Here is a 12,731-nt window from a genome sequence, read left to right as displayed (position 1 = left end):
TTCTCCATCTGTAAACCAGGGAGAGTAACCACATACCAGATTTGTATTAACAAAAATATCATTTGTAAAGAAGCTTCTAGAGAGCCTTGCCTAACACAGATGGTCATGAGTTTCCTTCTATTATTTGTTTATTTATTTTCTATTGGTTCTAATGCAATATGACTGATACGCTAGTTTCCTTTGTTAGTTTTGTTTTGAGACAGGGTCTTGGTTTGTTGCTCAAGCTGTTCTCAAACCCCTGGGCTCCAGTGACCTTCCCACCTCAGCCTCCCAAAGTGCTGGGATTATAGGCCTGAGCCACAGCACCCAGCCCTAGTTTCCTTTTCTATCCTAAGAAGCTAAACCTCCAAAAGGGTCACTCTTTAGTATAATGTACATCACATCCCTCACAGATTATGACACAATACAGCCCATAGGAGGGAGTGTAATACAAAGGGCAAGTTCCAAGGATGGTTCAATTACAAACTTGGCCTGGGCCATTCGTTGTTCAGAGCAAAGTCATTTTTATTGTAATGAAATTTTAAAAGGCAGAGTTACATTAGTTACACATATACACAACCGACTTAATAACTGTTAATCATAGAGAACATTCAAGAAATACAAATGATTTATCCACAGCACAGTTCACATCCATAAGAAGAAAGAGAAATGGTTAAGTGCTTAAACTGTCCACTGACACCAGCTTATGAAATATTTTTCCGTGTTTTCTGTGTTTTCTTTTTTTTTTTTTTTTTTTAAAGGAAACAGATTGTTAGATGAAGCGAGCTGTCCTGTTCCCGCACAGCCTGTGAAAACTCCATTTTGCCACTTTCAAAGTCAGTGCCCCATAGGCCCTGGCCCGTTGTTGACCATAACACCAGCTTTGGCCACAAAAGCCAGGGACACCTACGTGTGGAAATGTGCCTACACCACTGTGTGGTGCCTCCTTAAGTTGCCCCAGACTCCAGATGGTCAAGGAAAAGGTGAATGTCCAAAAGGCTCATGGCTTCTTAGTACAGGGGGTTTGGTGGGGAATGATCCCCGGCAGGTTAGGACACAGCAACTTAGGCCAAGCCCATGTTTTCTGGTAATATAAAGAACATTTCTATTCTGACTTGTTATTGGCTAGAGCTGTTCCGGTCACTGGCTTCTTCCTGTTTATGTGGCAGGTGAGAACCGTGACGGAGCAAGGTGAGCCCAGACAGGTGAGTGTTCACGTTCTCGCATAGCTTATGGGCTGCCCAAAGTGCTGCCGGGAGTGGGGAGACCACCATTCATTCCCTGGGACTGGTTTCTCTCTTGGCTAAAGCTAGAAGGACACTGATGTTTGCACGTGTGGCTAATCTGGAGAACACGTAGTCACGTTATTGACACAGAAGAGTAAAGCTCCCCAGTGTAAGTTCCTTAACAACCAGAATCCCCCCAATCTGCAATATTCACTTCTCATGAAATAACAACAGTGTAGAATTTGGTATGTTGGAGAGTAGAGCAGAATATGGCTATTTGTGATGGCTGTCACTCCCTGAAGCCAAAGCTAAAAATAAAACTGGGGAGAGTGACGCATGGGCAGTGTTCTAGAGCCATCCTTGGCCATCCTGTTGCCATCACTACCCAGTCCTGATGGAGCCTTACTGTGGCTGCATCTGTGTCTTTGCTGTGGCCCGGGTTGTCACTGTACAGACCTCTTCTGTGGGAAGCTGTCTGCTTGTCTGGCCTAAGGAAAGTCAGTTGAAAGTCTAGTAGTTCAGATGAGGTGTGAGCAAGGAAGTGAGTCACAGAGCCAAACAAAGTCACAAGTGCCTCTCCCCTTCCTAATCCAGCTTTGAGCCCATCTCCAGTCAGAGAGGTATCTGCTGGGCATGGGCGGAAGGACAAGCAGACCACAGGGGCCATGAGCATTCTGGCCTCCAAGGCTGGGCAGGACTGGCATGGGAGGTGCTTTTGCAAACCAACCACGATAATTAAACCTTCTGCGGTTTTAATTCTCACTCCAGTATGTCTCGAAAATCCTTGGTGAAAACCCCTGGGACATGTGCGATTCTCCCAGTCCTGGGCTTCTCCCCCTCCATCACCCCTATTTTCTTATTGGCCCCATGATGGCTTTTACAAATCATAAGCAAAAAGTGGGGTCAGACTCTACTCAGATTTCCCACCTGTGCTCCTAGCACAGAGCTGGAAGGGAAGGAGGCTGGGCCTATTTAGTCATAATGCCTCCCCGTCAGGTCTAGCTTTCATTCATCCATGAATCCTCACCCAAGGGCCAAGAACTGAGTTCACTGCATCCTGAACCCCTGTTGAGGTAGGAGAAGATGATGGGAGCAAGGATCCTCTCCTAATTTTGTTGCATCCCCTCAGTGCCCACCACAGCTCCGGATACAAGGCAGGTTCACAGTCAGCGTGTTCACCTGGGTCTGTGTATGCACCTAAGAAAAGCCCCCAACTCTCCTCCAAGAAACAGAAGGCAAAAACAAACATAAGACCCCCCAAACTTCCAAACTCACAAGCTAAAGGCTATAAAAAGTCTGCTTTCATTTCACTGAGAAACACTTCTTTGATCCTAAACCTATTTTTGTGCCTTTTTTTGGGGGAAATAATTATGCCCATGGCCTGGGGCAAGCTCAAGGCTGCTGGAGGCAGAGGTGGCCCCAAGGGCAGGGCAGGCAGAGAAAGGCCCATTCTGGGGCTGGCCCTGGGAAGATGTGCAGGGTTTCAACCACCTGCCATTTCCCAGAAGTAAGAAAGCCTGTGAGGTTGGAGTGAACACTGCATGCATCTACAATGGAGACCCAATCACCATTACGGACAAAAAGCTCTAGAAACTGCAAGGCTGGGATTAATTTAGAGTCTAGGAACTGTAGTCATGCACAGCTGACGACCAGTCAAAGGCGTTTTGCTAAGCAGTGTTTGACTTTTGTAGATTCCCCAGCAACACTGAGCACACGGATCTCCCTGGCCAGACAGGGCTGGGGTTTAATGTGGAGCTTTCGATGGATCACAGCAAACACTCTCTCCAAACTCCTTCCTGCAAGCTGGGCTCACTCCATTCTCAGGTTTCTAGAACCAATGCCACTCTTCCTGGTCCTGCAGAATCCATGGGTAGGGATGCACGGGTTGTTTCTGAGCATTTGCACTACCAACCAGCATCTGCGAGGAGCTACCTGAAGGACTCTGGGAGGAACATAAGGGCTTTCCCAGAGGGTGGGTCCCTTCACCTGCCCTGCAGCAGCCACAATACATTTTCTACCATATGGGAGTCAGTGGGCTAATGGGCTGGTGATGAGAAACAGGGAGGGGGCATAGTGGTCACAAAAGGAAGAAAACACAAGAGGCTGAAGGAGTCCTTACTAGTGTAAGGGGTGTGGGAGAAGGCAGAGGTCCCTGAAAACAGGGGGATGGATTCTTATACTCTCTTCAAATCCAAGAGAAGCAAAGCAAGCCAGGGATCATGGGCTCAGAGGTCAGCCAGGCAGAAGCTTCTAGAGTCAGCTCTTGTTTCTGTCTTGAGACCACCGGAGAAATTCAAGGCCAGTGGGTGTGTGGCAGAACCAGAACTGGAACCCAAGTCTTCTGCCCCTGAGACCTGCACTCTGTGCCTCCCAGAGCTGCTGTTCCTCTAGTCGGGCTGAAGAACAAAGGCTCAGGTGGCCTGGAGGAAAGTGTTTCACGGTGCCCATGTGAGGACACCTGGGCATCCTACCCTGCTGTCTACATCTGTAGAGAAGGGACTGGCCTCTGACCTCAAGGCATGCTGTCCTACAGGCTCTGGGCAGCCACAAGGTCTTCCTCTCACCAGTGGGGCATGGATGAGACATGCCTATGTGGGACCAGGAACACAGCTGTTCAGATCCAATTGGGAGGAGGGTGAGTGCTCCCATTGGGCTCCTGTGAGAGGAAGGGGGTGCTTCCTCTAAGAGGAGGAGCTTGAATCTGCACCAGGGGCTTGGACCAAAGAACTGACCTACTCATGTGAGCACGCCCCTAGCTGTGCCTCCTGGTGACCCTGCTGAAGTGCCAGCCTGTTAGCCCAGCTCCCAGACCCTGGGCCGAGCATCCTGTGGTCATGGCTGGCGCTGCTGAGCTTGGGGACAGGGCCACACATTTTGGCTCTCTACATACTCTGGATTCTATACACTCACGCTGGCCACACATGACAGACACAAGGCACAACACATCCATCAGGACAGCAAGTTCATGTCACACTGCACAAATTACATACGTCCCATGGCGCGATGGATGCACAGACAGACCAGCGGAGCTGAGGGGCAGATACCTCCGTGTCTCTGTGTTTCTTGGCTCCAGCTGGTGGAACAAGGGCTGTGCACTCTCCTTGCTTATTTTTCCAGCATTTCCCCGGAGCCCCACGCATCCATTAGAAGGGAAAAGCAAGAAGAAATCTGCTTTCAGCATCCTGGGCAGGCCTGCTGGTGCTGCTTGGTCACTCTGGGCACTGGCTGAACTTTCATGAGTATAAATTGTCTATTAAGAGATTATTCACAACCAAATTTAAGGACCCACTAGGCTCACCTCCTGAGCACACACAGATAAAGTACAATAAATACAACTGATCCCCTAATGTCTGCCAGGGCCCCTGGTCAGTGGCCGAGCAGCCACGGCTGCAGGGGAGAGTGGAGCAATGACGTGCCTGGGGACACAGAGCGGGGGAGATGGCTTCTGGTTTGGGGGGCCCACGGCAGGGCAAGCAGGGCGAGGGTGAGCCTCGTTCACACGGGCATCGACATCACAGTATGGGTGGCACTGTACAACAGGAGACTTGCTCTGCCCGCAGCTACTCAGAAAACGGTGGAAACATGCCCAGGTCGGCAAAGTCTTCGATGTTATAGTTGCCAGTCCCCTGGGTTGGATCTCCCGGCATGGGCAGCATGTCCTGCAGAGGAGAGGAAAAGAGAGCCACAGAGGAGTCAGCTCCTCTGTCTGTGCACTGGGCATGTCCCAGAAGCCCAGCCTGCACTCACCCTCATGGCCATCCCTAAAGGGGCAGCCCAGAGGTCCTCCCCAGCCTTCTGCGGGATGCTTTGGAGGGGTCCTCAAATGTCTGAGGCGCTGAGAAACTGTTCTCCCCAGGGAGCTGTTGTGACAGCAGGTAAATGGCATTAGGACACACCCTTTATCTATCTAAGGTTGAGTCAGGGACCCAGGGTAGACGAGAGCCCCATTGGCAGGGGACCCCAGGCTGGCCCCAAGCAAGGTGCACATAGCAGATAGCAGATGGCCAAAATGCAAGAGAAATCTAATGCAGAGTGGAGTGGAAGCAGGATGTGCGTGGAGACCTGGGTGGCCTGTCTTCCATGTTTATCTTAGTGCAGGGATAAATCCCTGAATGGTTAGATTTCAGTTTCAACACGTCTTTCAAGTTCTCTGGGCCTCAGATGACCCATCCAGAAAACGGGAATAGCACTATTTCAATGTCTTACAGCCAATTCCCCAATATGTGTTCTGTTGAATTCTCAGCGCATGTGATGCTCTGTGAGAAAAGAATTCTGTGGACAAATAAGTTTGGGAAACAAGGCACACTTTGCCTACCTCCTAGACATCCATAGTCCTCATTGGTGTAATAAAAGTTCTGATATGTCGTGCAATAAAGAAACTTAATAACTTTGTTTAACCAGCATTTCTTAAGCTTATTTGGCCAAGAATTCTTTTTAGCATCGTGACTATGAAGATCCATGTCAGGAAATTCTGCCTTACGGGGTTGCTGTGGGGCCTCAGAATGGGCAAGGAACAATGCCTTACAGAAGGAGGAAGGAGGAGAGAAGGCTGCAGTCAGGGGAGGCAGGCGAAGGCCTGGGTGAGTTGTTCCCCTGCACATTCACAGAATGCTACCCTGAGTGACATCTGAGTCCCAGGACTTTGTCTGTGAAGACACAGCTGACCCTGGCAGGAGAGGGGCTTGGGATGAGGGTGGGGTCAATGGAGCACTGATTCTTGAGAAGGAGGGGTTGCGATCCTGGGAGTTTCAGAACCCTCCCACAACGTGGTTCCTGCCCCCATCATTGCTTTGCAGGGCAGGCCTGGTGCATGCAGGAGGTGCCTGGGTTCCTGTTACAAGGACCTGGAGGGATGAGCTGAGCTCTTGGCTAAGGGGAAGTTAATGGGCTCGTACCTCCATTTGAAGCCTTCCAGTAGGAATGTTTCTGGCTGAAAGTTGAGCCAAGGAAGCCCACAAGGGGCAGGGCACCTGCTCTGTGGGGCTGCAGCGGTGCCATCCCCAGCCACACAGTCTGCCTTAGGCACACGGGATGGCCTAGAAATATCTCAAATAATGGAGAGTTTCTAGGTGCCCAGGTATCCTCAACCAGGGACTCTCCCTGAGCTTAACCACAGAGGACAGCAGAGCCAGGGCAAGGCTGGTACTGAGCAAGGGACTGGGTGGGGATGTTCTCCACATTCTGGGGGCTATGGTGGGGAAAAAGAGGGTCAGCCAGTGACAGACAGCCAAGCCTGGGGGCACTTGCAGCTCTTAAGGAGAGACCCCCTTCGGTCTTGGTTTTGTGCCCCTCCCCTGGATAGCTCTGGAGTCTGGGAAGCATCTCCAACTGCAGCCTGCCCTATTGTTTGGCTTAGCTCAAAGGCTACCTCGGCCCCTTCTCCTTCCCACATGCACTTGACGTTTCTGGCTGGGTAGGATGGGGCCTTCTACTCCTGGACTCCCTCTAGCCCAGGCTGGGCCAGAACTCACGATGGCTATCGGGCAGGCGGTGGTGCGGCAGAGCCCGAGGGGGAAAGGAAGCAGAGAGAAGGCGCCGGTACCTACGAGAAGGCGGTGCTCGCTCGATTTACCTGGAACACTTCAGTCTGACCGGGCTGCTGGTGGGAGTGCTGCTCACCGCTCTGCTGGCCGTGGTGCTGGCTTTGCCACTGCGACCAGACTTCTGAGGGCCGTCCTTGGAACTGCCCGCTACTTTGTCCACTTTCAGCTGAAAGATCCGACATACAGTACACTTCCTTTAAAAGCCATCCCGTGGTTCTGTGAGACCTAAGAACCACTGCGGCTGGAGGGCCTCCCACTTCTGAAAGGCATGTTCCATCCAGAGCTGGAGGAATGCATTTGCTATCCTCGTCTTTCTCACTGACTGAAAGATCATAAATTGAGGGGATAAGAGACACAGGAGCCCTTTGCCCAATGGTGCAGGTACTGGGCCAGAGAGGGTGGCTCTTCCTGAGGTCACCTGCCAGGTGACTAGATGCTTTAAGCCTTGGAGCGCTCCTTGCACTTGGTGACTGTGCACAAAGGCCTCCTGCGGACATCTGGGGGCAAGGGGCATGTCTGTGGCATGCAGAGCGTGGGCTGACAGAGGGTCTGTCCTTGGCAGTACAGTGTTGGCATGAGGAGGAAGACATACCTGCTCCTGCTCCTGACTCCCTCTCGGTCCCCCGAATGCTCTTGAAAGGCATCTGGTCCCGCTAGAGGAAAAGCCTCACCTTGGCATTCCCCTGAGAACTGCCAACCTCAGCCTCTGCCTCCTGAGCAACTCCTCGGAAGCCACACACGCATTATACAAGGTCCTCCTACAGGGCCAAGCACCACAGTCTTTTCCGGCCTGGCTCTTTGGCAGAGTGGTTTTTTTTTTGCATCAGTTTGTTTGAGGGGGAAGAAATTTAGGCGCTGGTCAGATAAGATAAGGTTCCTCTGTGGGAATCAGCAAATTCATTTATAAATGAGAGCCACTTTGTTTCTGTCTATAGTTTATACAAAAAGATTGCCAATGGAAAAAACAAAAAACAGGAAACACAGGTGGAATTTTTTTTTTTTTTGCATATGAGAAAGAGTCTTACTCCACTGCCCTGGCTGGAGTGCAGTGGTGCAATCATAGCTCACTTCAGCCTTGAAATCCTGGGCTCAAGAAATCCTCCAGCCTCAGCCTTCCAAGTAGCTGGGACCACAGGCTCATGCCACAGTGCCTGGCTAATTAAAAAACATTTTTTTTTTTTTTGGTAGAGACGGGGTCTGGCTATGTTGCCCAGGCTGGTCTCAAACTCCTGGCCTCATGCAATCCCCCTGCTCTGGCCTCCCAAAGCCCTGGGATTACATGAGTGAGCCACTGTGCCTATCCAATAAGTGCAATTTTGTCTAAAAACATTTTTGAGATTCAACCAAAGAGGAGGCTTAAAAAATACCCTTCAAAGAGGATAGCTTTAAGGAACATCAAAAATCTTAGAAACTTTTTTTCTTATTTCAAATCATTCAGTACCATTTTGGAAACAATGGACTCTCTACCAAGCTCTGGCTGGCAAGACAAGCTTCATCTTGTCCCATACTACTCTTTCCAACAGTCATGCTGGTCACAGGCAAGTCTCAGGCCCTATCCAACCCCCAACCTGGGCACTGCGTTAATGAGAGGCCAGGTTAGAAAGTGTTCAGGGAGAAGAATCTCTCTCCCTATCTCTCTCTCTCTCTCACCCATCCACCCATATATAATGCCGGAGACGTAAAGGGCTTTAATAAAACACGTAAGGTCCCTTTAATGTCTTACCATTGGTGATTTTCAAACTCTATATGATGACAATAGTTGGTAAAGAATTCTATAAAATTGAGGCAGGGTACAACTCACTTCCTTAGCATAAGAGAGATTTAAATCTGCTTTTTTAATGGGATTCTGTTACAGAAAATTCATCTGCCAATGTGAAATGTCTCTCCTAATAATCCCACACAAGACCCCGAGGGCCAGAAGGAACTCTTTCACAGAAGCGTGTCCACTGGCCTCATTAACTGGCTCAGCAGAGGGAAGGCTAGGTCCACAACTGTGGCAAAGTTAAAACAGCAGCATCGCCAGCTGGATCCACGAGGAAATTCCCACCTGACAGGCACCTGTCCCATTCTGGAAGCCTGCAGAGGCTGGGCACAATATGGGGCCTTCAGTGGGTCCATGTTGCTTGGCCGGAGGGTAGAGGGACATAGCCACCGGTGCCGAAGGAAGGGCATGATAGACTGGGGGAATGTCCTAACACATTCAGGGAGCTGACTGCCATGCAGGGTCACCCAGGATGCTGCTGCAATGATGGCTTCCTTGGGGCTTGCCCATCGCAAATCAATGCCCTCAGCCCTTCCTCCTTAAGGCACATACCTACCTCTCTTTCCCTTTGCCATCAACATTTACACCCACCCACACACACAGCATCTTCTCTTTTCCCTCCCTTCTCAAGCCTGTGCAATTACTCTACTGCTAGGCCCCATCCAATAGGCATTTGAAGAGTGCCCATTCTTCTCAATCTCTCTTGAGTATCCAACACTCTTGATCATTCTGTTTGAAACTATCTTGTTGACTTCTAGGATTGAACTTGATTTTGGTTCTGCTACTTCTTACACTACTCTTTCTCACGTGCCTTCTGGTCCTTCCTGTAAGTGACCCTGTCTCTTAACGTATGTTGAAAGCAGGGGTCTGAGTCAGGCCTTCCCTCTCATCAACAAACAAGAAGGAAATACCTCTTCTAGTCTCATGAACTGACTCATTCATTTATTCACTCGGCAAATATTTCCTGAGCTCCTGCTCTGACGTGGGCTCCATGCTGGTACTGTACATACGCTGGAGAATAAGATCGTTTCTCTCTCAACAAGCATACAGCATGGTTGGGAAAGGGAGCAAACAGATGATTCTGCACAGGTGAGAGCTGCTGTAAGAGTCAGAAGAACTAGAATAAAAACCCTTACGAGGGATACCTAACTAATCATGACAAGTAGAAAAGGTTTTTCAGAGATCTCAGATGACACCAGAAGGGGAATTAGTAATTAATCAGGTATAGGGCTTGGAGGTGAGTTTGAAAATAATTCTAGAGAAAAGGGTCAGTCTGTTCAAAGGCCTGATGGTGAAAGAGGGCTTGGTTCATCCGGGCATCTACAGGTGGCTCAGGATGGAAGAGGAACAGAGTGGGATCAGGCAAGTCATAAGAGATAAGGCTGGAGGGTAAGCCAGGGGTCAGGTTCCACACTATCAGTAGGACCAACTTTGGGGACAACAGAGAAACACTGAAGGTTTTTAAGCAGAAACAGAAAGCACACAGATGTGGATGGTCCATGGGTGGGTAGACAAAAAGAGAGGGAAAGAGACCAACTGAGAAAGGAATGGGGTAGACAAGAGGAGAGGGAAGGAGCCAGACAGGAGGAGGCTGCTGTAGCAATCCTTGCAAGAGATGACAGTGGCTCAAAACACGGAACAAAAGCCAGCTGCAAAGCAGTGGGTGGATTTGAGATGTGATGGAGAAGGAGGTGCCTAGGCTTGTTGATTGATTACTGGCTGTGCTGAAGGGTGTGAGTGGGAAGAGCTAAGGATGATAAACTTGTGTTTCTGGTGGTATTGACAGTCCCAGCTCCCTAAGCTTTGGCTCCATCCATCCCTGCCATGTCTAAGCAGTATGAAAGACACTTTAAGCTCTCCATGCCTAAAGCAATATCTCACCTCCTCACACAGTCTGGAGGGGAAGAACACAAGCATAGGCTCTTTCCCCTCACTCCCACATCACGTCTAATCAGTGGCTGGGATCGGCTGAGTTCCCACTCCCCTAAATACCATCTCTCAGCTCCTACCTGCTTTCATCCATTCTCACTGCCCCAACCAGTGCTGTGAGTCATGGCCACACCCACTGCCCCCATAACCACACAGCTACTGGTGTGATCTCCCTCCAACAGTAGTCCACTGCTTACAGACTGCTTAGTGGCTGACTACGGTCTATGCAAGTAACATCCATGTTCTGGATGTTGGCATGAAGATCCTTCGCGATCTGCATCTATTTTCAGCTTCATCTCCCACTTCATGTCTAACTCCAGCCCCTCTTGCCCTAGTCACATGACAACACTTGCATGTCCCCCATGATGCCACACGCAGTTACATCTCTGTGCTACTGCACATGTGTTCTCTCTGTCATGTACATCCTTCCCTTTCTCTGTGCCTAGATAATTCTAGCCAGGTTCAAAGCCCTAATCAAAGGTGACCTTGTGTGGCTGACTTCCTCAGTCACTGTCTCCTCTTAGCTTGCCTGTGGCCCATCACACTATATTGATTTACTCCAAATTGTGAGGACTTGAGGCCAAGGACTGTATCTATGTCTACCCCAGGCTTTACTGAAAATAGTGCTTGGAATATAGGGGAGTCTTCAACAAGAACTTGCTGAGGGAAGAAGGAAGGAAGGAAGGAAGGGAGGGAGGGAGGGAGGGAGGGAGGGAGGGAGGGAGGGAGGGAAGTGAGAAGGAAGAACATGAACATTCCATGAAGTTTTATTTCTATTTGCATTTGAGGTTTTCTGGGTATAATGAAATAAGCACACATTCTCTCACCAGTCTTACCTCAGGGATAGCCAGAGATGAGGAAGGGTGGAGGGGAATAATGATTAGAGGAAGATTAGCTCTCTATTCATATTTGGGGTACTTGATTCTATTAATTACATATGCCAGATTTCAGAATAAAAATTCTTAATGTTCTGCAAGGGGAAAAATCAGTTAACGGGATTGCTTTGGAAATAGTCAAGGAAGAATTTTGGGAGTACTGACCATGTGCACATCATATGACTATATGCTATGAATCATGCTAGGTATTTTACATTATTTCAATTCATCTTTTCTTCACTCTGACTCTAAGAACCATGAGCCCATTATCCACATTTTTCAGATAAGGAAACGGAGACTCAAAGACATCAAGGAATTAGCCCAACTCATTTAGCCTACAAATGCCAGACCCAGGGTTCGAACCTAGATCTTTTTGACACTGAGGGCCACGTGCATTCATTCGATACAATGTTTAAATTGAAGGCCTACTTTATACCTAATACTGAGCAGCATGTTGGTAATGCAGTGATGGTCAAACCTGGCCACTGAGAACGTTACTAGGCAAGCAGAATTGCTATGAGCTCTTACAAGGGAAGTCCAGGACGCCACAGGAGGACCTGGGACTGGGCCCTCGCTCAGATTTGAGTCTTTCTAGAGGAAGTTACATCCAAACAGATGACCTGAAGAATGAGTTCACTGGCCATGTGCTGGAAGAGATAAGCGGAAAGTCCTCTTTTCAGCCTCTGCTAGTGAAAGTATATTTATTTTTTCTCCTGAATTGTATTGACCACTCTGACCAGATAGTTAGCAAGAACTTCAGTGTAATCTCTCCTAGATAACAGAGCATTGTGGGTTCTTAACCTAAATCTGACTGACCTGCTCTGCATATAAATGGCAAGAAGGGGCTTCCCATGGCTCACCCCACAGTGTACCTACAAGCCTCTTTCTGGAAAAACAAACAAACAAACAAACAAAAAACCCAGTGGTCACCAAAATCCTTGTATTACTTTATTGTTCCAAAGCCACCTACATAGTTACAAACTATGAGCTGAGTTTCACTCTGGTGGCTTCCTGAGCACGGGCTGGGCTGCTACAGCCCTGGCTGGTGCATGGGCCACCTCCCAGCCCAGAGAGACTGTGTTATGGGCTGGTAACAACTGGGCCAGCTGCGTGGGCTTCCAGACCACAGGTCAGAATCTTGAGGAGCTTGTGGGTTCCTAGGTCATAGAGGAAGGGATGACATTCCTCCTTTTTTAAAAATTTGAAGCTCAATGCTATCATTCTCCTCTCATTAACATTTTTCCTTGTAAGGTTCAGCTGATTTGGAAATTGCCCTAAGACTTAAGACTCACTCGAAGTCCTGCTTGGAGGTCCTATGTCATTGGGTTTAGCTTGGTGGTTCCCAATCAAGTGATTTTGCGCAACCTCACCCTGCCACCAAACCAAGGGGGACATTTGGAAATGTCTGGAGACATTT

General features: G+C 49.1%; 1 protein-coding gene across 6 annotated transcripts in view; it reads right to left on the bottom strand.

Moving 5' to 3' along the window:
* Window positions 1–483: 483 nt before the first annotated feature.
* ARNT2 (aryl hydrocarbon receptor nuclear translocator 2) overlaps window positions 484–12,731 on the bottom strand; it is a 203,601-nt gene continuing 191,353 nt past the window's right edge. For 5 of the 6 annotated variants that reach the window (XM_005560250.5, XM_005560253.4, XM_065548282.1 and 2 more), the window contains 2 exons: window positions 6,778–6,914; window positions 484–4,864 (listed from right to left, as the gene is read on the bottom strand). In XM_005560250.5, the coding sequence (XP_005560307.1) occupies window positions 4,766–4,864; window positions 6,778–6,914 (236 nt within the window). In that variant the 3' untranslated portion in view covers window positions 484–4,765. Of the gene's footprint in view, window positions 4,865–6,747; window positions 6,915–12,731 lie in introns of all 6 variants that reach the window. The other variant, XM_065548283.2, reaches the window with a different exon arrangement.

The sequence above is a fragment of the Macaca fascicularis genome, chromosome 7, assembly GCF_037993035.2.
Source record: "Macaca fascicularis isolate 582-1 chromosome 7, T2T-MFA8v1.1".
Taxonomy (NCBI): domain Eukaryota; kingdom Metazoa; phylum Chordata; class Mammalia; order Primates; family Cercopithecidae; genus Macaca; species Macaca fascicularis.
This window is presented reverse-complemented; position numbering and strand designations above follow the sequence as displayed.